At 41.7% G+C, this 25,318-nt stretch overlaps 2 protein-coding genes across 3 annotated transcripts in view; one reads left to right on the top strand and one right to left on the bottom strand.

Annotated features, from left to right (window-relative positions):
- Positions 1 to 3,959: 3,959 nt before the first annotated feature.
- On the top strand, positions 3,960 to 19,954 carry mnta (MAX network transcriptional repressor a). Of its 2 annotated transcripts, XM_026192388.1 has the most exons (6): positions 3,961 to 4,542; positions 9,189 to 9,795; positions 10,151 to 10,192; positions 10,396 to 10,507; positions 16,093 to 16,285; positions 16,434 to 19,954. In XM_026192388.1, exons 1-6 carry the CDS (start codon positions 4,470 to 4,472, stop codon positions 17,207 to 17,209), a joined length of 1,803 nt encoding a protein of 600 aa, XP_026048173.1. In that variant the 5' UTR covers positions 3,961 to 4,469; the 3' UTR covers positions 17,210 to 19,954. The 2 variants fall into 2 exon arrangements, with proteins under 2 accessions (XP_026048174.1, XP_026048173.1); XM_026192389.1 differs by lacking the exon at positions 10,151 to 10,192 and having other exon boundaries at positions 3,960 to 4,542.
- Positions 19,955 to 24,726: 4,772 nt separating this feature from the next.
- The window catches only part of septin4b (septin 4b), a 51,213-nt gene continuing 50,621 nt past the window's right edge, over positions 24,727 to 25,318 (bottom strand). Inside the window, exon 14 of the mRNA XM_026191910.1 lies at positions 24,727 to 25,270. Within this exon, the coding sequence (XP_026047695.1) occupies positions 25,202 to 25,270 (69 nt within the window). The 3' untranslated portion in view covers positions 24,727 to 25,201. The remainder of the gene's footprint in view (positions 25,271 to 25,318) is intronic.

The raw sequence follows: 25,318 nt of genomic DNA, 5'->3' as shown, positions 1-25,318 counted from the left end.
AAATGTAATGCAAAGTATTTACATGTCTCGGCTATTAAATAGTGCAGCTATTTTCTCTGCAGCACAATTACCCATTGCATGGTATGGTCTCAAACACAAAGAGTGAAATGTTACAATTAACCCCATAGTCTGGGTTAGTTGTAACATATCCCGGGGTGAAATGTAACACAATGAAATAAGGGTACTAACAAAATATTAACATGTAATCTTTGTTTATTCAACACATGAATGCACTTAGAGCCATTTATGTAGCTCTGTGTGTGTGTGTGTGTGTGTGTGTGTGTGTGTGTGTGTGTGTGTGTGTGTGTGTGACAGAATGCAGAAATCTAGCTTTTGAACATATTCCAACCCCCCAAAAATGACAAATTCTGGAATTTTCTGCAACTGAATATTTCATTAATTTTGGCTGGTCTTCCTTGAGTTTGGCCTCATTGGCTCAGTGGGCATTATAACCTACAACTCTTGCACCAATTTTGAACATAACAATGAAGCTGAAAAAATGTAGTTGTTCACCAGCAACGCAATTCCATTACTTTTTATCAGAGGTGGGACCAAGTCATTGTTTTGCAAGTCTCAAGTAAGTCTCAAGTCTTTATCCTCAAGTCTCAAGTCAAGTCTCAAGTAATGTCAGGCAAGTCAGAGTCGAGTCTCAAGTCACTGGTGTAAAAGTCCGAGTCAAGTCACAAGTCTGAAACTTTGAATTTCAAGTCCTTTCGAGTCTTTAAAAAAAAAACGAAAAAATAATGTTGCAGTTATGCTAAATGTAAATATTAGACCATGTAATTTTAAAATCTGTGTTTTTCTCAACACATGACAAAATAGTGAACTTAGAAAATATACACAAATTGTGAAATTGCACCTCTTTAAAATGCAGCTCAATTAAACCTAGCTCCAAGAATAATTTTCACCGACAGTTCTGAGATAAGCTGCATGTTATTCTTGGATGCGGTTGTAGGACCAGCTTTAAAATCGCATGACAAAAATATCATATACATTAAAAAAAACTGCATCACCAACGTAGCCTGGACAACATTTGCTAGTTAGATGAAGTCAGCTATCTCATCGTAGCATATTTATATGCATATTTATAATTATACGCTTCTTGGAGTGAGTGCATACACTCATGAAGTTTAGTAACTTCAGGTCACTGCAACAAGCCCAGGTACAGTTTACCGACGGATGGGTGCAGGACCTTGAAATGCACCGTGTAGAACGAAAGACCATCGTACGTATCATAAGTTTACCAGTCTCACAAATCGTCTTCATAAATACACATTCATTAACCGTTTATTAATAGGACCTTTGAGCTCAAGGGTAATTAATTAGTAGTGGAAATAATTTCTGGTACCCATCACAGAAATGTAGCAGTGACAATAATATTGTATGCTGTAATCGTACTGGGCAATTAGTGATACAAAAAACCTGTTTTATCCTGTGAATAAAAGTATATGTTTTTGTCAATGTACCATAATAACAGAAGCGAAACGCAATATTGTGTCAGGACAATTCACTATTTATGCACAATAAATAAAGGAGCATAGCGCGACAATTTCTGTTCAGCGCCAGACTTGCTTGTAACCTATATCACCAATTATGTTATGAAAATGACGTATTAACTACTAAAAAACACTGACCTTCGTGTAAATGCTTGGAGCAGACTAACCTGTGAGCTGGAGGGTTCTGGGACGTTATATTTGATCTTTGAATGGCTGCAATCCAGGCCATCCGTCGCGTCTTTGTTACTTTGGAAACATGGCTCGAACAATTTCTCTTCAACGACGTAATTCGATAACAACCGATCTCTTTACCCGTCGGCTTCCCGTGGCTGTCATGCGACCGGCTATTGCAGTTAATAATACAACGGCTTCTTGACATTTTTGTGTTTCTTTTTATCGCTGTATAACTGATTTTAATTGAAAGCCTGCATGCGCTAGTACCGCTTGCCACGAGTTCCCAGAATCCTTTGCGGTTCTACCCGTGAATGACGTCACATTTTCAATCTCTATATAATATGCATGTTAAATTTTATATTTGGGGTGAAATATCAAGTCTTTTCAAGTAAACCGGTTCAAGTCCAATTCAAGTCCCAAGTCATTGGTGTAAAAGTCCAAGTCAAGTCACAAGTCTTAGAACATTTTTTCAAGTCAAGTCTAAAGTCATAAAATTAATGACTCGAGTCTGACTCGAGTCCAAGTCATGTGACTCGAGTCCACACCTCTGCTTTTTATCATGGCTTACCTTGGTGTGGTTTGCAAAGTGCTTCAGAAAGATGAGGAAATCTGTTTCTTGCACCCATCCTGACTTATTTCCACTACCAGTACTTCCTACTGGTCCATCTCTGACACAGTGGTCTGCATAATGTATGTGTGGGAACACAAACAGTGGAGGAATTGTGTTGCCAATGGCATTAACCGCATATACAAAAGCGACCAGTGAACCTCTCTCTGCTGATGTCGTTCACAAACTTGTTTAATATAAGTTAAAGTAATAGTGTGGTAAGTTGTAACATCTGCATTATTGTTACAACTAACCCAGACTGTTGCTGTTACAACTGACCCAGACTCCTATAGCCATGAACTAGCTAACATTACAGCCAACGGCTAAAACATTAGCACTAAAGACCTACACAGAATATATCCCCATAGACATACAAATAACATAATTTAAGTTTGATGAGTTTAACTGCAAAGCAGATAATGCTATTAGAAATTGAAATAAAGTAGAAAAACTTACTTTTTGGCATACAAATTACTTTTTTTCATGTTAAATTGTCTGTGTTTGACAAAATGTGCTGATTTTCCACATGTGATAGCAGAACTGAATTGGGCATGCACAGGATGAGTCACATCATTTGAAACTTAGCCCTGATTGGAGAAATTGGAAGTGTTACAACTGACCCACGTTACAACTATCCCCGGTCTCCCCTATTGTCATTAATCCTTATTCTGACATAATAGCAGTCAATGATGAAAGTGAAACTGAGCTGTGGCCTTACATTAAGCCAAAATGTGCTGCTTCGCTATGGTTTTATTGTTTAACAACTACAGATATGGCTTCAGTAATAACACTGATTAGTGCAGGGATGACAAGCTCTTTTTATAGCCATATCTTTAGTGGGACGGACCAGTGAAACTGCCCTTCAGTGTCAACTAGTTTAATCCTTGAGATATCCTAATTTAAAAAACCAAGTGAAGTTTCAACAGTATTTCTCAGTTTTTCCCGCATGATGAAGAAACCTTGCAACAAGAGTCTTTGGGCTTAAATTTTATGTGTAAACAAATGTGTAAAATTCTGGTAACATCACAAAAATGTCCAGTGAACCCACTATAAAAAACAACAAAACAACATATATTTCTATAGTGAAAAAAGCGGGAGGTTTTCTGCCACTTGATTATTTATCTACTACTTAATTACTTTAGTGTAGTATGAATCACCATGGGGAAGCTGTGAAACATGTAAATGCAGTAAAAAGTCCAAAATGTATGCCCTCCTTCATGACCAGTGGGCCAAACTTGAGTTGTTGGCAGTCTGATTGTGACCCCTGAGCCTTATGTTTCACAGGGGTTAAAGAGTGGAAGTAATCTTTAGATGTAGGAACCAATCATAGTATAGAAACACTTACACATGAACAGAAATGTAAAAGTAAAATGAAGACATTATACAGACAGACAGGATTATATTATTTATGTACACAGAGGTGTTATGATGCAACTGTTGGAACTAGCACTTGCAGTTATTAGATGCAGGGCTCAGTCTACCCCGTGACTGCTTGGTTTTTTGCTTGGTTTTTACTTTTAAAGTGCCCGTACGCCTGATGCACGCTCGTAAACTCCCAGCATGTGACCCTGACGTGCCAAACAAAGCACGCCGACTGTTCTCCGCGCTGATTGGCTGGTGGACACAGCGCCAATAAGGTGTAAATTTACCGCAGTCAAGCAAACTGTCGACCTTTCGTTCACACAGAACAACTACGCGGTGACAACTTGTAGTCATCGGTTAGTCAAACATCAAGCCGCGAGAGGGCGGCACGTGAGACACTTAACAGAACAAGCCGCCGTTATAAGCGGCAACATTTTTGATACATTTTCTGCGTGTGGCGGACGTGACTCGTGAAGAGAGCTCCACGAGACCGAAATCACCCGAACCCCGCTCCGTGTTTTCCCGTCGCTTCCCTCGTATGCACGCGGTGAGGGAGGGCGTTTGTCTGTGGGCGGTTACAAACGCTGCGTGATTCACAAACCTTATTTGTTCGTACTACTTTGAGCGCCATCTTGTTTGTAACTCTTCTACGTAAGTGGTAGAGTTTCTACTGAGGGGGGTATCGGATTACCCTCTTTTTTTTCTCCTTCCTCCCCCCTACCCCACCCTCAGCTTCAGACCGGGAACCTCTCCCTGTGGCAGGCTATACGCACAGGCGCGTCTGCTTTACAGCCTTTTCTCCGAAAAAAAGTATTTTCAAGCGGACAGAAATGAGCATCGAAACGCTTCTGGAAGCGGCCAAGTTTTTGGAATTTCAAGCCCAGCAACAACAGAAAGCACGTGGTAAGTTTGTCTTTTATTGGGGGAAAAAAGATAAAATAAATAAAAGCTCGCTCGTTTTTCACACTCTGACAGTCAGGAGTGGGAACCAGTCCACCCATTCAGTGAAAGGTTTAGTCTCCGAGGTAAGAGGAAACCCTGCCTGTGGCTCATTTACCAGCACAGTGTCTGAACTGATTCCGTTTGTCACGTATGCATTTAAAGACCGTTTCAGTCTTCCTAGTTTTACTTTCATTCCGGTTTTAGAGTGGCTGCTGTGGATCTGCTCTCTTCATGTCAAGATTGAGGTCAGGTCTCAGACAGGCAGACAGAGACGGGCTTCTGCTGCAGTGTCAGGGGTTACTGCATCGAAACCTGCTGCATAGACACTTAACGTGCTGCTCGGCCGCGTCACCGCGCGCCTTCCTGTATTTCTGAGTATCTGCACGCGCTGCTGCGGAACATTAAAAATAAAAACAAAACACGGTCCGATGAAGGGCGGTGGCGCGCGGAGTGCCAGGCTCGTTTTACATAATGACCTGACATCGTCCGCTGGGGATCAAGTGACTCTGGCATTCAGGTTCCCCCTCCTCTTCCCTCCCACCCCAGCAGTCTGCGCCCCCTCAGTCCCTCCGCGCGCCTTCCGGATATCAGGTGTTGTAGTGACTCTGCGTACCTGTGTGTTTCGGTGTTACTGTCGATTCTTAATACATAAAAAAGCAAAATCACAAACTCCCCTGGCTCTCCAGACTCTCGTGGAGGGCTTTGAGTGTCAGTCGATGACGTGAACAACAAACCACGCCCCTGTAGTTTAAAAAGCATAGATGGTTACGCCCCTTCCACCACGTGCGTGCCGGGCAACCCCTCCCAAAGATCGTTAATAAAGCAGATGGCTCACTCCGGTATTCCATCCGTGTAAACTACATCCGGAGAGAATTAACAAGCGTTACGTTTTTATATTTACAACTTCATTCAGCTCTGGAGTCAACAAACTCTTCATGTGAGATTACTATTCAGGTTTCTTGTGATGTCATGCTGCACATCGCTTAATGACTGGATTATGCGTCAGTGAGAAATCTACTGCATAACTTACTACGTAACCAGAAACTCCTCTAAACCCTACGCCGTAACCTGACGTGCACTTCCTGAGAAATGTGACGACATATAGGGTCAACGCAGCCTGCAAAAAGTCGAGTGGCGTGGGAGGTTGGGATGTAGGGTCGAACAATGTTACGTTGTTACGACGTAAATTTCCTGCAGTAGTCTAAATCACGTGTAACTGTCCATCGTATTGGATGTGATATAACCACTGGTTGCTAAGGCAAGCCATATATTCCCTGACAGGTTGGCAGTGGCTAAAGGAGGCTCAGTTCCAAAGGTGGTGAAAACCTAGTAGAAATTGCTTCAGGTGCACGAAATCACTTGGAATCACTGACCAGTTCATGACCCTTTGTGACTGGGGCTCTTTTAAAAAATAATTTTCCTCTGGACCAGTGGTTGACAGATGGTCACACTGGTCTCTAGCCTTATGTGTCTGTGGCCTTATTTACTTGACTGTCACCATGATTGTCACACATCCAAATGGCAGACGAGTTAATGTCACATGTCTGCAACTCTTTACATGCAGTTACACTCCAATAAATCAATGTATCTTGCATGGATCGCTATAGCTGTCAACATATTGTGTTTGCACTGCATATTAAAAGGAAACAAACCTATCAGAGTTGTTTACGTTTGCATAGCTGTGAGGTGTAGTTACAGTTTGGGGAAGGTGCAGGTTGAGCTACCTCAGACAGCCCTAACGCTAACATCAGACCTGCTGAAAAAGTGCATTACACTTCCTGCGCCGTTTAAGCTTGGCCGCCAACAGATCAGCCCTTTGGTTGAATGCTGATTTTTACATATTCTGTAGCTCTTTACATATTCGTGAATGAAAAGTAGCCTTTTGGCTAATTCTGGCATATTTACATTGATATGTTCATGAATAGTTAAATTCATCATTACGGAGAGAGTCCACGCAGGCTCGGAGTGAGAGATCCTGTTTTTTTTCCTGTCTCAGCTGCTCCTGCCTGGTGCATTCTAAGCAGGCGCCTCCTCCTCCTCCCTCTCTGCTACTGTAGAGCAGGTCACTGTGTGCAGGAAACTAGGCCAGTGTTCCTCTATGTACTGCTGCAGTTATATAATGCATATAGAAAACCTGCTTGTTTTTTGTAAGTGTTTCATGGGTTTCCTTTCAGAAAAGACCCCTCTATGTGTTTATGTCAACAAAACAACATTAAATTGTCAGAACTCATAACTGTGCATGCAACAGCTTATGAAAGCTGTCCACTGCAACTGGAACATCTTGTTCTTTCGTATGTTTTTACCGCTGAAGAAAAGACTTTTCAGTGTAACAGGACATGTTCATACACTGGAAAAAATACACTGAAATGCTTAAAGTAACACTGTTAAAATTTCTCTAGAGCTTTTTAGAGCTGGATAGAATATCTCCTTCCTCCATCACATTATTTTATTTTATTTTTTTACAGTCACAGTCATTGATAAAGTGACATTAGTGTTTTAAAATGTAAAATCATAACAGTATGTGCTGCTTTTTCTTAGATCTAAATAGACTACCAGATCTGTGAAAGATCTGTTTTAAAGCAGGGCTATAATGTTCTGAACTTTGAACCCTCAAAATGTGAGCATGTATATTTTAAACTGATTATACATGCATAACAAGTAGTATCTGTCACATTATTTATTTATTTATTTTAAACAAACAAAATTTGAAGTTAATTTAAAGACTGACCGATAAAAGGTTGTGATTTTGAGAAATATTAGAGAAACCTGCTCTTAATCCTAACTGATTAAACAAGCTGACCTCATACGTCATGCTCTGGTGCCAGGCGGTTAGATCCATTAATTCCTGCTTTTATCAATGTTGGTGTTTTAGAGATGTGTTCATTCAGCTTCAAATAGTCTTTGATGTTAACAGGTGAGAATATTCCTAGTATTTTGTACACTCTATTTGAAGGCGAGCTTACATTATGATGCAACAAACTACATTATCTAAACCCGGATTTTTTTTTTTGTCGCTTCATACAATCTTATTGTGCGTAGCTATGTAGAATTTTACATACAATGTAGCTATTGTATGTAAATGTATAATAAAAACAGACTGTAAACTTGTAAATCATTGAAACCCCCCTTTTGTGTATTTAAAAGGTACAAAGACAACATTTCACATTTTGAAACTTAAGAACTTACTGGGGTTGTTTTTTTTTTGTCTTTAGTGGGAAGGTTTCAGTGACTTTTTTGGATGTTGTGTATCTAATAAACATTTGTTATTTTATTTTTTAGAGTGACTTAGCACCTAATTTCTGGGAGACAGCTGTGTTGTTGTCGCTCACTGTCGTCATCATTTATGTGAACTTGTTTTCAGTGGTTTGGGGTGAAGTCTGTGGTGCCGCTGTAGCTTCAGCTCTGCAGTGAACGGATGAGTGTGTACTGCTGCAGCGTCCTGATCGCATTTATAACGATGTTGATGACAGCTACTTGTATCTGACATTTTCTAACTGTGAACATGAGCTGCCATAGCAACTAGAGTCCCTTTCCACAGCATCTATACAGTGTGGAGGGGGTGTGCTTTAGATGACTGGACAGCCCCGTAAGACGCATTTAGACTGACTCGTGTTTTACAAAAATACTGAAGCTGATCACTTTTCAGTTAGATTTATCTGTACGAATCTTTCACATGGCTGTAATCACAGTTTATTTAATAGTAATCAAAACGTGCAATCATTTTAAAGCTGGCTCAATGAGATCTGCAGTGTATTAACTGTTATAAACATGCCTTTACAGATAAACCTAACCTGGACACGCGTCTTGGTAATAAAGAGACCCTCGGGCTTTGTTAGTAGAGATCTAGAGTGTACTTGCACTCACTTCCCCAGCACAACTCAGTCAGTGGACTGTGACCAGGATTACATTACAGCGAAATGTACCTCCATTAAAGCAAAAAACTTCTTTTGTGAAGACATGCTCAAAGCTAGGCAACATTTTTGTGGATGTGAAAATGCATGTACAGATAAAACACAAAGTAGGAACAGCAAGAGAGAAGAGCCTGAAACCTGAAAGCTCAGACTTTCATTTCTGCTTGTTGTAATTACATAACAACAAAGATTCTCCTGTAGAGCCACTTTGACTTACAACTGGATGTTTCAATAATATTAATAATATTAACAATAATACTTCATCACTTTACGTGTAACAGGCGTCACTGTTATGGAATATGTTTGTGCTCTTTCTGTTGTGGCACAGATGAAATGAAACTTGCTACTGTCATGGTTTTACACAAGTTTTAGGTTTAGTTAAAAAACCATCTGTTGGTGTCATGTGCAAATATACCTGCAGCTTTGAGTGTCAAACACTTCTTGTTTCGCTGATTTACTATAATTAAGATGAGCAGGACTAATGTCACTGAGCTGGTACAGCATAACATGCCAAACAAGGCCTTCTACCAGACCTTTCTAGAAATGACCCTGGCTTATTTCCTTTCACATACTCCCAAAATCTATCAGTACTGTTAGTGCTAACAGATTTAGAAAGCTCAAAGGGTTGTTGCTGCATTTTTGTGTATGTGTGTATAGATGGGATTGGTTGTATTAACGGCTGTGTTTTTCCCACAGAGGATGAAAAGGAGAAGCTGCGTCTGCAGCACCTGAAAGAGCAGAGCCACCCTAATGTGAACTCCACAATCCACATCAACAATGTTTCTAAAGCAGAGGAGCTCCACATGGAGTCCCGTCCCTCACCCATACCATCAGCTCTGTCCCCTCCCTCTGTCCCCATTACAGTCATCCCGATACCTGTGGTCACCCCCAACCTTACAGGCTCACCTACTCTACCTGTTACCACGCTCTCCCCTCCTGCTGCTCCTCCACTGGCCTCCCCAAAAACAGACTCTCATCCCCCTCTGGAGCAAAGTGCAGCAGCTCTACTCTGGTCTCCACAGCCCAAACCTGACACCCAAACCATGGTGACTGCCAACCACAAGCAGCCGATACAAAACCACCACCTTCAGCCGCAGCTCGTCACCCAAACCAACAACACTAAACTACACCAGCAGCTGGTTCAGCGCTATCCGGGTACCATCGTCTCGCCCATACAGCAGCAAGCCTTACTGCCCCATTCAGGCCCCTTGCTTCAGCAGGCCCCTCTGCACAATGGCCCCGTCAGCCGGGGAAGTCCTCCTGATGACAGTCGCCACCTAGACAGCAAGAAGAGGCCTGGAGGGTAAGTCTGACCTTTTAACTCAGTATTGTTTTACTGAGGATCAATTTAAATCAGTCCTTAAAATGCAGAAAAAATAATAACTAGGAGTCCAGATTACAGACGTACTGAAACGGTGTCATCAGTAATCTTCTGTGGTCCACTCAGATAATTATAAGATTAGATTAGATTCCACTTTGCACGGGTGCTATTACGATAATTTGGATGAGATGATAAATTCACTCACTTACTGTCATTGATCTGCCTGCTCCCAAAACTAAGAAACAGGTTCTTTGATTCATTTTTTGGGGGGTTAATTTTTTTATTATTTCAATTTTGTTGCCCTTTTAAACATCACAATTTTACTGTGCTCTTGCAGGGCTGGTACAAGAGAGGTGCATAACAAACTTGAGAAAAACAGGTAGGGTCACCCCTTTCCCCAAAAGCATTTGCCAATAGATTCTTTTTTTTTTCCTGAAAACTTTACTTATTGGTAGAGCTTCAATTTTGAAATGTGCTTCATATTTTAATCAGAGGACTCCCAAATAGAGATGTTGTTTTATTAAAGTGAGCTTTACCATTAGCGCTGTCTAAAGTACCTTCTATTTGTCTTGGGTCTGTCAGACGAGCACACCTGAAGGAGTGCTTCGAGACGCTGAAAAAGAACATCCCGAACATTGATGAGAAGAAAACCTCCAACCTGAGTGTCTTAAGAAGTGCACTGAGATACATTCAGGTGAGCTTGTGATGTCTCCAAAGTTCAAAGTTTTATTACCTTCAAATTCCACGTTGGCGTATCTGGTATTGGTAATCATTAGTATCCGATTGGTGTTGGTAGATTTTAAAATCTTCTTGAATTTCATTAGTTAGATTTTTATTGGCTGTTTTGTTACTCAATGTTAATATTTATTTTACCCTTTTCTGTACAGTGGGTTGTGACCACCTGTCTGTGAAAAGCACTTATTAAATAAACTCTCTTATTATATTGTTTTAACAGCTAGATAAATACAACCACAAACCAAAAAAATTAAATCACAATTACAGAAATTACAGATTTAAAAAGCAACAATCGAAGCGCCACCAGTAACAAGTGGCCTGAACCTCCTATCACCTGTTTTTGTTTAGCAATGTTTCACTGGAATGCACAAAACATCCACAAAGGCGATGCCTTGTACTTTATTCCCCATGAATGCAACTCGTATAGGGAGGCTGTAACACGTCACTGATGATTGCTCGCTCTTTCCTCACTGCTAACAAAGCTGTTACACTGTGGTGTTATTGACCCCCAGTCTTACTGGATACATTTACAATCTTACTGCGTTTAAGATCCTTAGTTGCAGAGAAAAACATCAGACAGCAGCAAGTTTAAACACAGTGATGTATTTAGATACTCCCTGAGTCTCTAAGACTTCCTCATTTATACCTTTTTTTCTTAAGTGTGCGAGTGTTTCAACGAGTGACTCGCCATTTCTATGAGTCAAGCTCTCCCGGTTAGAGTATGCTGGTTGTAAACAGCTGGCGCAAAGGTCTGCCACTGGTCTAGTGTAACTTTCAGACTGACTGTGCTGCTGAGTGTGTCCGTTTTTATTGTAGGTCATTTTTCCAATACACTAATCCAGGAGGCGATAAAACAATATCTCTGTTGCGTTGCTTTTATAGATTTGCGTTTTACAATTACAGTTGCATGATCTGTGTGTTTGAGTGTGCCCAAATGTGGTTAGCGGTTTGCTGTTTAATTTGCATAATAATAAAACACTTACACGGTTTTAGACATTTGGTTGTCATGCGTTGTTGTTTATGAGCCTGCAGTTGTTCATTAACCGACCGTGGTGCAGGTTTACTGATGTGTACACCGAGGAGGACGGCATGCTGCTGCTTGACTGTGAGATGCAGCAGGCTGGTTATTCCTCTGTGCGCGTGGATGCTGAGGGAAACTAGGACAGCGTGGGTGCACAGCTCGTCACCCAGTCTCCCTCCCTGTGCCCCTCTCTGTGATTAAGCAACATGCTGTGCGTGTTGTGTTCGACAGGCTTGTGCGTCTTTTCCTCCAATCAGCAGCTGAGCTGGACATGCTTGACACAAACAGAGCAAGGGAAACTTACATAATTGATGATGCTTATATGTGGAAGTGAAGAGTATAATAAAGAGTAGTACGAAGCAGTTAACCCAGTACTGGAATAGTGTTACAGGCCACAACAGTGTGTCGTGCCTCTTTGTCACGAGGGTCTTTTTCATTGGCCAGGCTGGTGGTGTTTTGTTTTGGAGGGGTGGAGTAAAAGATGTGAGTGCTGGGTGATAGGATGCCTTAAAAAAAAAAAAAAAAAAAAAGGCAGAACACGTGCGAGCACTGGCATCTTGACATGGGAGGTACAGACGCATGTCCTGCCTGCATGCACCTCATTCCCGAAACTCTGCACACTCCTCCCTCCCCGTCCCTGTCCTTGTCCTCCTCTGGGCTGGCAGCAATGAAGCAGCCTGCACAGAAAAACACTGAGCTTAGAGGTCTGAATAAGAGGCTTTCAGCTCAGCACTCTGCCGCTTTTATTTTTACATCTTATTGTAAGTTTGTAAATGAGCAAAGTTTCTATGAAAATAAGTGGTAACTGGAACAGTTTTAGTGGTTTTCCAGTGAAAGGCGCAAACTTGGCTAACAGCTACATAGGTCAACTTCCACTTCCTTATTACATTTCAAATGAAGATGACTCAACATCTGTGACCAGAAAATCTTACATGTGAACCAATTGTTTTCCTTTTTAATTATAGCAGTCGCGCTAATAGAGCTGTAAGAGGGTTTTTTGCTTTACTTTAGAGACAACATGTAGCAGGCTTTCCTCTGAGCCCGTAGTGGTGTCGCGAAAGCCGAGGCTGTAAAATAAGCCCTGATGCATTAGCGCTCCTCCTCTCCACTCCCCCTCCTTCCCTCCAGCCTGCCTCTCTGAGCTTTTAAGGCCACATGAGCAGCAAGCACATGGCTAGCCTGAGCCGCGTGACGTCACCCCCCCTGTGCTGGGCCCCCACCCAGCACTGCAACATGCAGGACTTGCTGTACCACCAGGCTTAGCCGCCCGCAGCAGGGAGGGAGCATGGAGCAGTAAACATAAGGCTCAGCTTACTCCACACGCGCTTCACTTCCTCATGAAAGCTGACTGAACTTGTTCCTCCACTGCTTGTCCGCAAATGCCAGCATGAAAAGTGCTGTACTCTCTGCTAGATGAAGATAAGCTAAAAATTTATTTATCTTTTGATATTTTTAGCATAGTCACTGTGGACTTCATGGCATATTTCCTTTGAAAGGTTGCCTGACAAGATAACTGTACTAGTTCTTTTGACATTTTCATTTTTGTTCATCCTTAACATTAAAAAAAGATGGCCCCCTTCAGCTTTCTGACGACTCGGCTCTTAACCGCAATGAGGTAAATAGGCCAGCTATGACCAACACAAGCTTACACACAAAGGATTGGTGTGCAAAAGTAGGCATTTTATTTCCACAGACAGACTTTTTATTGTTAAAGTCGGGCACCACGTGAAACCCTCTGCTCCAGCTTGAAGGCAGACTAAGACAAGGGTTTATGGTTACCACAGTGTCATAAGACCTGTGTGCAGGAACCCGATCAGTGGAGCAGCATGTCTGCAACGTGGCCTCCTGTGCTCCTGGCCCTTTAAGACAACCCAGCCTTGTGCTGTCTGTTCACGGCTGCTGCAAAAGTGAGTCAGTGAGTACAGCTTGTATTGCTCTCTTTCAATCCCCTGTTATCTGTGGCCCTCCCTCTCCCTTTTTCTGCGGGGCCATGTGCTCGGCCCTCGCATTGCTTGTGACAATAATGCTTCAGCAGTGTTTACCTCCCATGCGCACGCACACACATGCACGCACACACAGTTCTGTGGTAAGAACTCTTCCCTGGAAAAAGGAGGAGGTCTGAATGCAGTCATGTGCAAAGAATCCAAGCATACCTGGCACATTGTGTCCTACCAATCTGGTGACATGTTTAACATGGTGATGAAGTCACGTGGGGCCCATCTGCTGCTGGCTTGTTTATCAGGTGTATGCGGTTAATCTCAGGCTAGCTGTGTCTAAAAAGGCGAATGTGGCGTTGGCTCTCAGCAGTTCAGTGGGTCTCTGTGTCTGTGGAGCATTTCTCCACTCTCTCATTCTCTCTTTATGAGTCATCACTTAAAGCTGTAAGCTTGTAGCGCTACTCGCGTAAGGCTGTCAGCTACATGAGGGTAAAAAAGAAGGCGGCCAGACCTTTTTGGACATCACGTTAAATTTTCCTCACCAGAGTAGGTTTTGACAGAAATGTTTACACACTAAGAGGCTGTTAGAAACCTAAATCGCACCTCTCGCACATGAAGGTGTGTGCCATCTTTTAGGATTTCAGACAAAATGTTGACATTTTTTCAGGAGTTTCCCTGACAACCAGAGATGGGGGGCATTTTAGCACATCTTGTGTAGAGACGAAGGATGTTTTTAATCCGTACAGTGAGGCGGTGCTCTTTATGGCTGGTTACAAGTTGCACATCTGTGTCCAGATGTTTAACAGTGCATGCTAAGGAGCACCTTACTCAGTGAACAGTAGTGTACATGTCTGTCCTGCTATTTAAAATCTGCATGTCCAAACTATATCTCCATTAATCAATAATATTAAAATACAAAGTTGGGATCCCTGTCCTTGTGAATGAGATGGTGCAATACCTGAATTCTTGGAGTTTTCATTAAAATAAGAGGTGTAGTTGTGATTCACATTAAGAGTTGTTCCATGTAACAATTATTTTAAAACAGAACTAGGCTACTAACCCTGATCCTAGATAACTTTAGGTCTATTTGGGAGCAAGGACACAGATTTTCCAACTGTAAAAAAACCTGCTCTGGTCACAATAAAAGCAGTTTAACTTAAAGATAAGAAACAGCTTGTTTATGTGGATTTGAGCTAAACTGAAATATGAACGGGACTTCTTCTGAGCTTCTATTTGTGTTTAAGTTACTGAGAAGCAGCCAAAGCACAGACCACTTGGCCCATGCATGTCTAATCCTGGATCAGGATTTGAGACAGGTGCTGAATCACACAAGGCCCGCCTTTTGTCCCCTTTTGCTATTTATGTACATGTGCATTGTGCTGTAGGCGCACACGCTCATAATGCACATGCAGGAATGCACTTAAACCGAAGTAGGCCAGAAGCCACCTACACACGACTTAAATCATACACATGATTACTTGCACATTTACTGTATCGCCACACTGTACACGGTAGGATGAACACTAACAGGAAGTCCACCCTTTATGATAGCAAGTCATCAGGTTGCTGGTAAAGGGTTTCAGACTGTGTCATTTCCCTGAGCCTCTCCCACAGAGAGCGTGCTGAATACTTTGACCAGGCTGCATGTGACATGCAATAAATTATATATAATTAAAGACTTCTGAAGTACTTTAAAACGGGAATACTTAAAAACAAGTCTGCTGATCATGTACCGGTTGCCATAATTTCACTTTTCCTCCTGATGTTGCATGCTAAACATAAAAAACATAAAACCAGTCACTGTCAATAGTAAAATTCATGTATTCACATTTTATAAATGTGTATTTATAAACGCAGACACAAATGCTAAATACCAAAAGTATAAGAACATAATGCAGGACGGCCCGTTTCTGAGTAATATGCTTCATTGCTAGTTGGAACCTTTGATGAATTGCTTTAAACTATGTTTTGTTGCTGGAAATGTGGCTTTCATTGTAACAAATTTATATTTTTTTCTGATAGAAGTAATCAGTTATAATGTATAACAGTTTTCTTTCATTAATCTCTTCTTCTTATTATTTTGAATTTGGAAAATTGGCTATTAAATAAACCATTTCTCCACTTTATTAGAGAAGTACGAGTTCAAATAGACCCAGTAGAGTCAAAGTTCATTCCACTGGTGCACTTTGACGTTTTCCTCAAATAAGTAGTGCTGCAGATTTTCTCTCCTCCACCCTCTGTGCACACGAGTGATATCTAATTTCATATCAACATCTTTGACAAAATCAGAAACGGGTCATTTTAACTCCTCGCTAATTTTAGAGGTTGAAGTGGTGAAATCTGTTAAATACTATTAAGACTAATATAAAATCAATGTGAATCTTTACAGTATTGCTTCAAGCATGACCTTGGACTTGAGTAAAAACCTCTCTGACAGCTTCACAAAGAAAATTCCTGTGGTTCTCTTCTATTGGATGAATTTATTACACAGTAAATATGACCTTAACGTTTACCCTGCGGACTTTTTCCTGTGTAATTCATAAACCAGTTCTGAGTTTTACCATTGTTTTCTTTTCCTCCTTGCAGACATTAAAGCGCAAAGAGAAGGAGTATGAGCACGACATGGAGCGTCTGGCCAGAGAAAAGATCGCTACCCAACAGCGACTAGCAGAGCTGAAGAATGATCTTAGCCAGTGGATGGATGTGATCGAGATCGACCGCATCCTCCGACAGACAGTGCAGCCGGAGGAGGACCAAGCTTCAACCTCCACAGCCTCGGGTAGGCAGACTGGAGGGATTGGTGGGATTATGTTCACTCTCAACTGCATGTCTGTAAATCTCCCTAATACACAACCAAACACTGTTTCAGATTAAGTCATGTAATTATATATGTAATTAATGAATTCCATAATTTGTTGGTGTTGCAGAAGGTGAAGACATCATGGATGACGATCTGGACGAAGAGCCTGCGCCAAGAGCACCCACTGCCTTACCCACCGTGCCTCAAATCATGAAACCTGAGCTGCGCACAACTGCAACACCTACTCAAGTCCTAACTGTGATGCCCACCACCACTACCTCCTTCACCACCCCACACAACCAGCGCAAAGCCCCTCAGCACCAGCCTCAGTCGCTACTAGTGACCCCTCCACAGCCACTGTCTAAACCTGCAGCTCCACCAACGCTCACTGCCACTACATCCAGCACACCTTGTCAGCTGTCAAATCCCACCCAGACACAGATGGTGACCACACCCAGTCTGCACCCCACAGTTATTGCTCATGCACCAGTGTCCCACCCTTCGGTCATCCAAGTGATCCCAAGTCAGAGCTCCAAAAACATCGCCCAGCTGGGTCCCTCCACCACCACCAGCTCTGTGCAGTTAGCCCCCGGCCACCAGCCCATCAGCCACATAACCGTGCACCCAGTGGCTCACCTGAGCCAGCATTTACCCACTCTCTACTCTCAGCCGGTGGCTGTCACACAGCCGGCCGTGGTCGGTCACATCACTCAAACAATAAACCATGCTCATGTGAACGGCAGTGCGCCTGCACAGCCAGCTGCCACCATTGTTGGTAAGCAGACAGCAGTGAGCACCCAAATGATGGCTCACCACCCGCAGCTAGTGGGTCAGACGGTGCTCAACCCTGTGACCATGGTAACCATGCCCTCCTTTCCCATCAGCACTCTGAAGCTGGCCTGAACACTGCCAACAGGACCACTGAGCTCCAGACTGTGATCCCCATAACAGGGGTAACGTGATGGAGGGATGTTATTCCCCCATGTTAACAAAGTGACCAAAAACAAGTCCCTGTTCTTAACCTTCCACCTTCTTGTGTGTTGGTTAGTGTTGTGGGAGCACTCAATGGGCCACCTCCCTGCTGTGAACCACGGGCTTCATACCAGGCCATTGACAAGCCAACCGTGTGTGCAGGAGAGCTGCTGGAGACCCTTCTGCTCTGTTTAATTCTCACTTAAAAGCATTAAAGTGGACACAAAGCTGGGAACAATCCTAAAACTCCTTCTAGACCAGACTACCACATCTTCTAAGATATAAAAGGCTGCATGTGACTGACGGTCATAATGTCGTGTTTGTGTTGTACACAGTGGGCTGATGTGCAGTTTTTGACCTTCACCTGCCTTCCTTTGTTGTTTTAAAGTGAGGCAGTGCGTATTTTCACAGAAGCTAGAAAGAAACGGCCTCACATGGGAAAATGTCGATCTGCTATTATAGAGTCCAGACAGTGTAGGAGCAGAGTGCTGGCCCGCCAACCCCAGCGCAGGGAGAATGTGGTTCACAGGAGCCCCTCCTCCTCAGCAGCAGCACATGCTGTAAGGTTGGAGCCAAATCATGGACTGCACTTAGCCGCCTGAGCAGGAGCTGCAGTCCTCGGTGATGGTGCACACAGCAACAGCTCCCCCTGGTGGCTGTTTGTGTTCATAGTCAAACTACCACCTCTGCAACAATGACACAATTCTTCCAGTGAAGAAAAATGATATCACCACATCAGAGTGGCTGAAAAAAAATATATATACAGCTTTGTCAGTTCTAGGCCTAGCCAGGGTGTCTTAGGAGCTTGTCTCTGCCTTTAGCGAGTAATGTTCTGTTGACAGATTGCAGCCAAGATGACAATCAGCACCTTGAATTTTAAGGCTCAAGTGCTCAATCAGAAAAGGGTGGATTTCTCATTTCTGCCTCAAGTGAATGAGTTTAAGTATCTCAGGGTCTTGTTCACAAGTGACAGACTGACTGGTCCAGGCACCGCACCAATCAGTGGTCTGCTGTGGCAAAGAGACAGCTGAGCGCTAAGGCAAAGCTATTCATTTACTGGTTGATCCACTGTTCTACCCACAAACTGTGGTTAGCAACTGAAAGAAATATGAGATCACTGATACAGGTGGCGTAAATGGGCTTCTTTCTAGGCTGTCTTGCTTAGCCTAGACAAGATGAGGAACTCATCATTCAAGAGGAGCTGAGTCAGATGAGGTGGTTTGGGCATCTGAGTAGGATGCCTCTAAGGTGAACAGTTTCAGGCATGCACAACCAAGAAGACACCCGATGGCAAATCCAGGACATGATATCTCTCAGCTTGCATGGGAAAGCCTTGTTGTCTCCCACACTAGAGGAGTGAGGTCTGGATAGCTCTGCTTAAAGTGCTACCTGTGTCCAGATAAGCAGAAGATTGGGTGGATGGCTGGATTTAGTTTTTAGTGTTTAAAGGACAATCAAATTGTTACTTATTTCTAGTATCTGTCCTTCAAACATACTGGTGATTGTACACTGAGCACAAATACAAGTTAGTGTTTTAGGATAAAACAGTTTGTGTCACAGCTGCTAATGTATTTTAAATATTTTTCATTTTGCAGAGTAGGATTTGTATCTACATCTATATGACCCCCAACCCCAGCAGAGGCGAGTTTATATGCGCTGTGAGACTTAAATACCATGAGGTAAAGGATGTGAATCTGAATACAGAAAGGTCCATAAAATATAGTGAAGTGTGTCTATGCTGTCTTGTAGTGCATATGGTAGTAGGGTGTGTGTTTGCATGCCATTAATGCATGCCATGACTGTACTAATGTAGTGATCACTATGAAAGCAAGGACCTATAGCAGTGCTCTCCGATGAGCTTATGAACTTCATTACGTTACTATAGGCGTGTGAAGGATTTCTGACACATTTAAGATTCTGTCATCCATAAAACTGGGGACAAGTATCTGTACAAAGCAACAACAACAGATGACTTTAATGTGTTTATTCGAGGCACTCTCTTTCCAAAGCTGGCACTGTGAACATTTAAAAAGTAGTCTCAATGAACAGCCAACCTGCAGTTTAACGCACTGTGCTCTCTGAATTTAATCTGAATGTACTGATCTGTGAAAACATTTGGAGTGTCGAAACAGGAGTCGAGCCCTTTTTAGAAATGCAGTTACTTTATTAAAGTCTATGTAAAGTGTAACATTACAAACCTGATTTTGTATTTTAAGATTTACTGTCGCTTGTGTCATCACCCCTCGTTTGTTAATTTTATCAAATAGCTTATTTTCTGGGACCATGTACAGTGCTGTATGTGAAGGGGCGATCACTACATTCAATCACATTTGGCCACTTGTTTAAATTATTCACCCCTTCCATGTTTTTGTATTTTGCTCTGATGCAATATGTTGTTTCCTTGCCATCTCTTAGATTTCACACAAACATCTGGGATAAATGGCATTTTGAAATAGTTTTGCAGAGAAACAAAATGCATAAACGTTTCCAGATACAGATGCTTGAAGAAGCAAAAATATACCTGTGTTTTCCCTATGGAGAAAGTTTACATTGTATATAGCCTGTAAATGTTGGGCTTCATTTAGATCTATCTGTATTAAGGTAAAAGCTTGGGAAAATATGTAAAAGTTGAAATTTATAAAAAAGATACTTAATAAATTGTATTATGTTTACAAAGGTCTGAAGTGGCTTCTTTAAACAAAGTGTAGAGAAACAAAGATGGTTTTATATTCAGAGCGCAGTCAAACATTAAACACTGCCTTATCTTTATCCAGTGATGGATACACTGAGGTCATCAGGACTTGTTGACATGTCAGACTGGATGAGCTAAGAACTGAGCCGCTGACTTTCCAGTTGGAGCGACTTTGCCTGCTGAGCCACATTGACTCAGAGAAATAAAGTGGAAAGTTATACTGATATTTGAACGCAGAATTTTTTTCTAATTATTATTAGTTATTTAGCATTAACACTTCTTTAAGTGTTGTTTTGTTCATGCAGTGGTTTGAAACACCAAAGACGATCAGATTAGAGAAATTGCTCTGGTACTTTTACTCCAGAAATATCAGGTTAGGCTAATACTGAAAACAGTAGATAAACTGCAGATATAACGTGGACAAAGAGATCAAGTTACCTCTGTATAATGTGATGCCACTTAGTAGCACACACTAGCTACATTTTTAACACCTTTTCAAAACCTCTAAAATAAAAGCTGAACATAAGCATTCAAGAGGAGCGGAGTCAGATGAGGTGGTTTGGGCATCTGAGTAGTCCTTTTATACAAGCCTCCTGTAGGAGTTTCATCATTCCAGGATAACTAGATAACAAAGGCTAGTCTAGTCAGGATGTTATGTCACAATTCCCGCAAAAGCCAGGTTAGTCATCATAGCAACTAGACATACAAGTTATACCTATGATTAAAGTTATCTGTATATCTGTTTAGTCAGCTTAAAAGTAAAATAATTTTAATGTTTCAAAACTATTTTCTGATACCTTCAAATTAACGTTTCTACAAGTGGAGGTTGACACAAAAACCTTAACAATGAAAGAGCTTGTCAAAGACAGACAATGCAACTATTAAAAATTACACTTGCTTGACACTTCACACAGTTGTTGGTGCCAGACAGGCTGCTCTGAGTATTTCAGAAAAAGCTGATGTACTGGGATCTTCCCCACACACCCATGTCTACAGTTTACAGAAAGAAAAGATCTTCTGTGTGTGTTGTTAATGCTAGAGGTTAGAAAAGAAAGGCCACACTGCAACAGTAACTGCATACCTTGGTTGTAACAACTAGGGTATGCAGAAGAGCAACTCCAAATACCCAACACGCTGACCATGGAAGCAGATGGCTTACAACAGCAGAAGGCCACTCTTGCCAGCTATATAATAATTTGCACACTCACCAAAATTAGATGATAAAAGATTGGAAAAATGTCACCTGACCCGAGTCTTGATCTCCACTGCAACAGCCAGACGGAAGTGTCATAAATGGCATAAAATCTTCCTGCCTTGTATTGATGCCTTATGCTGGTGTAATGGTGAGAGTAATTTTCTTGGTCCACTCTGGGCCCCACAGTACCAACTGAGCATCGTTTAAAGCATACCTGAATATTGTTGCTGGCTATGTCGATCCTTGTATGACCACAGTAGAACAATCTTCTAATGGCTACTTCCAGAAGGATAACACACCACGTCACAAAGTTAAAATCATCTCAAAACATGAACATGACACCAAGTTCACGGTTCTCAGACGACCTCCACAGTTACCAGATCTCAATCCAGTAGCGTGCCTTTTTTGATTTGTCAGCTTCACACAAATTTGCAGCAACTGTGTGATGCCATCATATCAACGTGGACCAAAATTGCTGAGGAACACTTCTAACATCTTCTTGGATCCATGAAGCAATAAGACAGCTCTGAAGACAAAAGTAGGTCCACGGTACTAGAAAGGTGTACCTAATGAAGTGGCCAGTGATTCCATCTTTCACACTAGCAACAAATTTAATTGAGATATCATTATTAAACAAAAAAATCAAAAACAATTTACCGAGGTAAAGTGACTGGTAATACAGGGTGGGCCATTTATATGGATACACTGTAATAACATGGGAATGGTTGGTGATATTAAAGTCCTGTTTGTGGCACATTAGTATATGTGAGGGGGCAAACTCCTCAAGATGGGTGGTGACCATGGTGGCCATTTAGAAGTCGGCCATATTGTTTTTTTCAATAGGAAGAGGGCCATGTGACACATCAAACTTATTGGTAATGTCACAAGAAAAACAATGGTGTGCTTGGTTTCAACGTAACTTTATTCTTTCACGAGTTATTTACAAGTTTCTGACCACTTATAAAATGTGTTCAATGTGCTGTCCATTGTGTTGGATTGTCAATGCAACCCTCTTCTCCCACTCTTCACACACTGATAGCAACACCGCAGGAGAAATGCCAGCACAGGCATCCAGTATCCGTAGTTTCAGGTGCTGCACATCTCGTATCTTCACACCATAGACAATTGCCTTCAGATGACCCCAAAGAAAAAAGTCTAAGGGGGTCAGATCGGGAGACCTTGGGGGCCGTTCAACTGGCCCACGACGACCAATCCACTTTCCAGGAAACTGTTCATCTAGGAATGCTCGGACCTGCACCCATAATGTGGTGGTGCACCATGTTGCTGGAAAAACTCAGGGAACGTGCCAGCTTCAGTGCATAAAGAGGGAAACACATCATCATGTAGCAATTTCAAATATCCAGTGGCCTTGAGGTTTCCATTGATGGAGAATGGACCCACTATTGTTGTACCCCATATACCACACCAAACCATCACTTTTGTTGTTCCAACAGTCTTGGAGGGATCCATCCAATGTGGGTTAGTGTCAGACCAGTAGCGGTGGTTTTATTTAACTTCACCGTTCACATAAAAGTTTGCCTCATCACTGAACAAAATCTTCTGTGTGAACTGAGGGTCCTGTTCCAATTTTTGTTTTGCCCATTCTGCAAATTCTGTGCGCTGATCTGGGTCATCCTCGTTGAGATGCTGCAGTAGCTGGAGTTTGTAAGGGTGCCATTTGTGAGTAGCTAACATCCGCCAAAGGGATGTTCGACTAATGCCACTCTCCAGTGACATGCGGCGAGTGCTACGCTGTGGGCTCTTGCTGAATGAAGCTAGGACAGCGACTGATGTTTCTTCATTAGTGACAGTTTTCTTGCGTCCACATTTTGGCAAATCCAACACTGAACCAGTTTCACGAAACCTAGGAAGCAGTTTGCTGACTGTAGCATGGGAGATGGGTGGTCTCGTAGGGTGTCTTGCATTGAAATCTGCTGCAATGACCCGGTTACTGCGTTCACCAGATATCAACACAATTTCGATCCGCTCCTCACGTGTTAACCTCTTCGACATGTCAATGGCTGTGAACAAAGAGAAACTTGTAAATAACTCATGAAAGAATAAAGTTATGTTGAAACCAAGCGCACCATTGTTTTTCTTGTGACATTACCAATAAGTTTGATGTCACATGGCCCTCTTCCTATTGGAAAAACTAAAGTTTTATCCAAGATGGCCGACTTCTAAATGGCCACCATGGTCACCACCCATCTTGAGGAGTTTGCCCCCTCACATATACTAATGTGCCACAAACAGGACTTTAATATCACCAACCATTCCCATGTTATTACAGTGTATCCATATAAATGGCCCACCCTGTACTATAACATGTATATACACACTTCCGAAACTTACATCAGAAAATCACTATCAATCCACCCATCTTAGATGACACACAAAACCATTTAATCCCACTTCCATTTGCAGCCATAAAAAACCCATTGTCTTATTCAACTTGAAATTATAGTCATATTTTATTACAATATTAGAATTTGTACACATTGCCCTCTCCAACCTCTTTCATTTATAAATTTATTACATAAATATAATCAAAAAATGCAAAATAACGAAGGCAAATTTAACATGAATTCAAAAACAAAAAGTGTCACCTGACTCTGCGATAGAAACTCGAGGAATGTATTTTTCATATATATTTTTTAAACAAAGGTCAAACAAGTCAGAGTAGAGTCATCTAATCTAATTTTTTTTAAAAAAAAGAAGCTCTGCAACATTAAAAAAAAAAAAATGTCAAGAGACTCATGTTCACTCATTGTTTTTGATCATTACTCATGGGCTGTAATGGTGTTGCTAAGTTATTGCAAAATTAAAAACAATTCTCACTTTTGAAGACCAATCCAAAGAAAAAATATTGGGATTATTAAATTTATCATTGGCTGTAAGATAAACGTAAAGGTTAGTACTCATCCAACATAGGAGCTCCCTTTAAGTGAGAAGATAATTATAACAAACCTATTAAAAAAAAAAAAAAAAAAAGCTTCTATTATCACCCCCAACAGCTGGTCAGTTTATGATCATCAAACAGATCTGCAATCTGAGTAATCTTCACAAAACTCATGCAAAAATAAAAATCACTGCATGACCTTTAATGCAACCCTGCCCTTTGATGCTCATCTCATGCAAATCTAGGGTCTTGTATTTTTCAACAACCTTTTGGGACTTTGCTACTTTTGGGAATTCTCCACGCGGTTTTTAAAGACTTCTCTACCAGATTTAAAGATGCATCGCATCTCGAATGTTGACAATGACAATCAGTGAGTTTGCTTGTGAGCTAACACTGGTCAACCCTGTGACGTCAGGCATCAGATGTGACAACTATAATTGTGAACATGCAGACACTGAACAAACCAAATGAACAAAAACCAAAAAAACCCTTAAACCAAATTAACCAACAGGAACCTCCGTCATCCACATAGTCGAGCAGTGTAACATTAAATACAGCATGTAAAAAACAAAAACAGTAGGAAAAAAAGGTGTATTATAGAAAATTATATTATTACAGTATATATATATATATGTATATGTGTGTGTGTGTGTGTGTGTGTGTGTGTGTGTGTCTGTTGACCTGTAAAGATTTTTAAAAAATAAACCAGAAAACACCCAGAAAAGTGTAAGCTTTGATGTAAACTTGTAAAAACAACCCTGTGATCATGTGGCTAAAGAAAAAGCTCTGATATGTGAATTAACCCCCAACCTTTCATTCATTCAAGCGAACATCACGAGAGCCGTTTTAAACAGCAGACAGGGAGAGTTGGGTGTTTCTCAGCAGTGCTGCCGTAAATGTCAGAGATTCTGGAGAGGATAAAGGGAGTCGCTAAGCTGCAAACGTCTTACCACCTCCTTGCCGGGTCCTTGATCCACGTATAACATGCTGCTGATGAGGCTGAGAGGTGGCTTGGGATGTCAATATCCAAGAGTGGAATAAAGGTTTGTTTGGGGTGGAGTGGGGAGTTTTTCTTTTTTTTTTATTAAATCCCAGTGAGAGCAACACATGTACACAGTGTGACTGGGTTCTTGTTTCTCAATAGCCGTCCTTCTGAGTGATCATATGATCCTGGATCCTCTGCAGCATCTCCTGCATCCGCCGCAGCTGGAAGAAGAGAGCAGAGAGAGGAGACGGGTGTTAGTGTGATACGTT

This window comes from Astatotilapia calliptera, chromosome 14 (genome assembly GCF_900246225.1).
Source record: "Astatotilapia calliptera chromosome 14, fAstCal1.2, whole genome shotgun sequence".
Lineage (NCBI taxonomy): Eukaryota > Metazoa > Chordata > Actinopteri > Cichliformes > Cichlidae > Astatotilapia > Astatotilapia calliptera.
The sequence above is the reverse complement of the archived record's forward strand: the minus strand, read 5'-3'. Positions and strand labels throughout refer to the sequence as shown.

What these genes read in the sequence shown, in the direction of transcription:
- mnta (XM_026192388.1), top strand. Translation starts at nt 4,470, where the DNA reads ATGAGCATCGAAACGCTTCTGGAAGCGGCCAAGTTTTTGGAATTTCAA. An exon ending in GCAACAACAGAAAGCACGTG is followed by an intron (nt 4,543 to 9,188) that starts GTAAGTTTGTCT and finishes TTTTTCCCACAG; the next exon opens with AGGATGAAAAGGAGAAGCTG. An exon ending in GTGCACTGAGATACATTCAG is followed by an intron (nt 10,508 to 16,092) that starts GTGAGCTTGTGA and finishes TCCTCCTTGCAG; the next exon opens with ACATTAAAGCGCAAAGAGAA.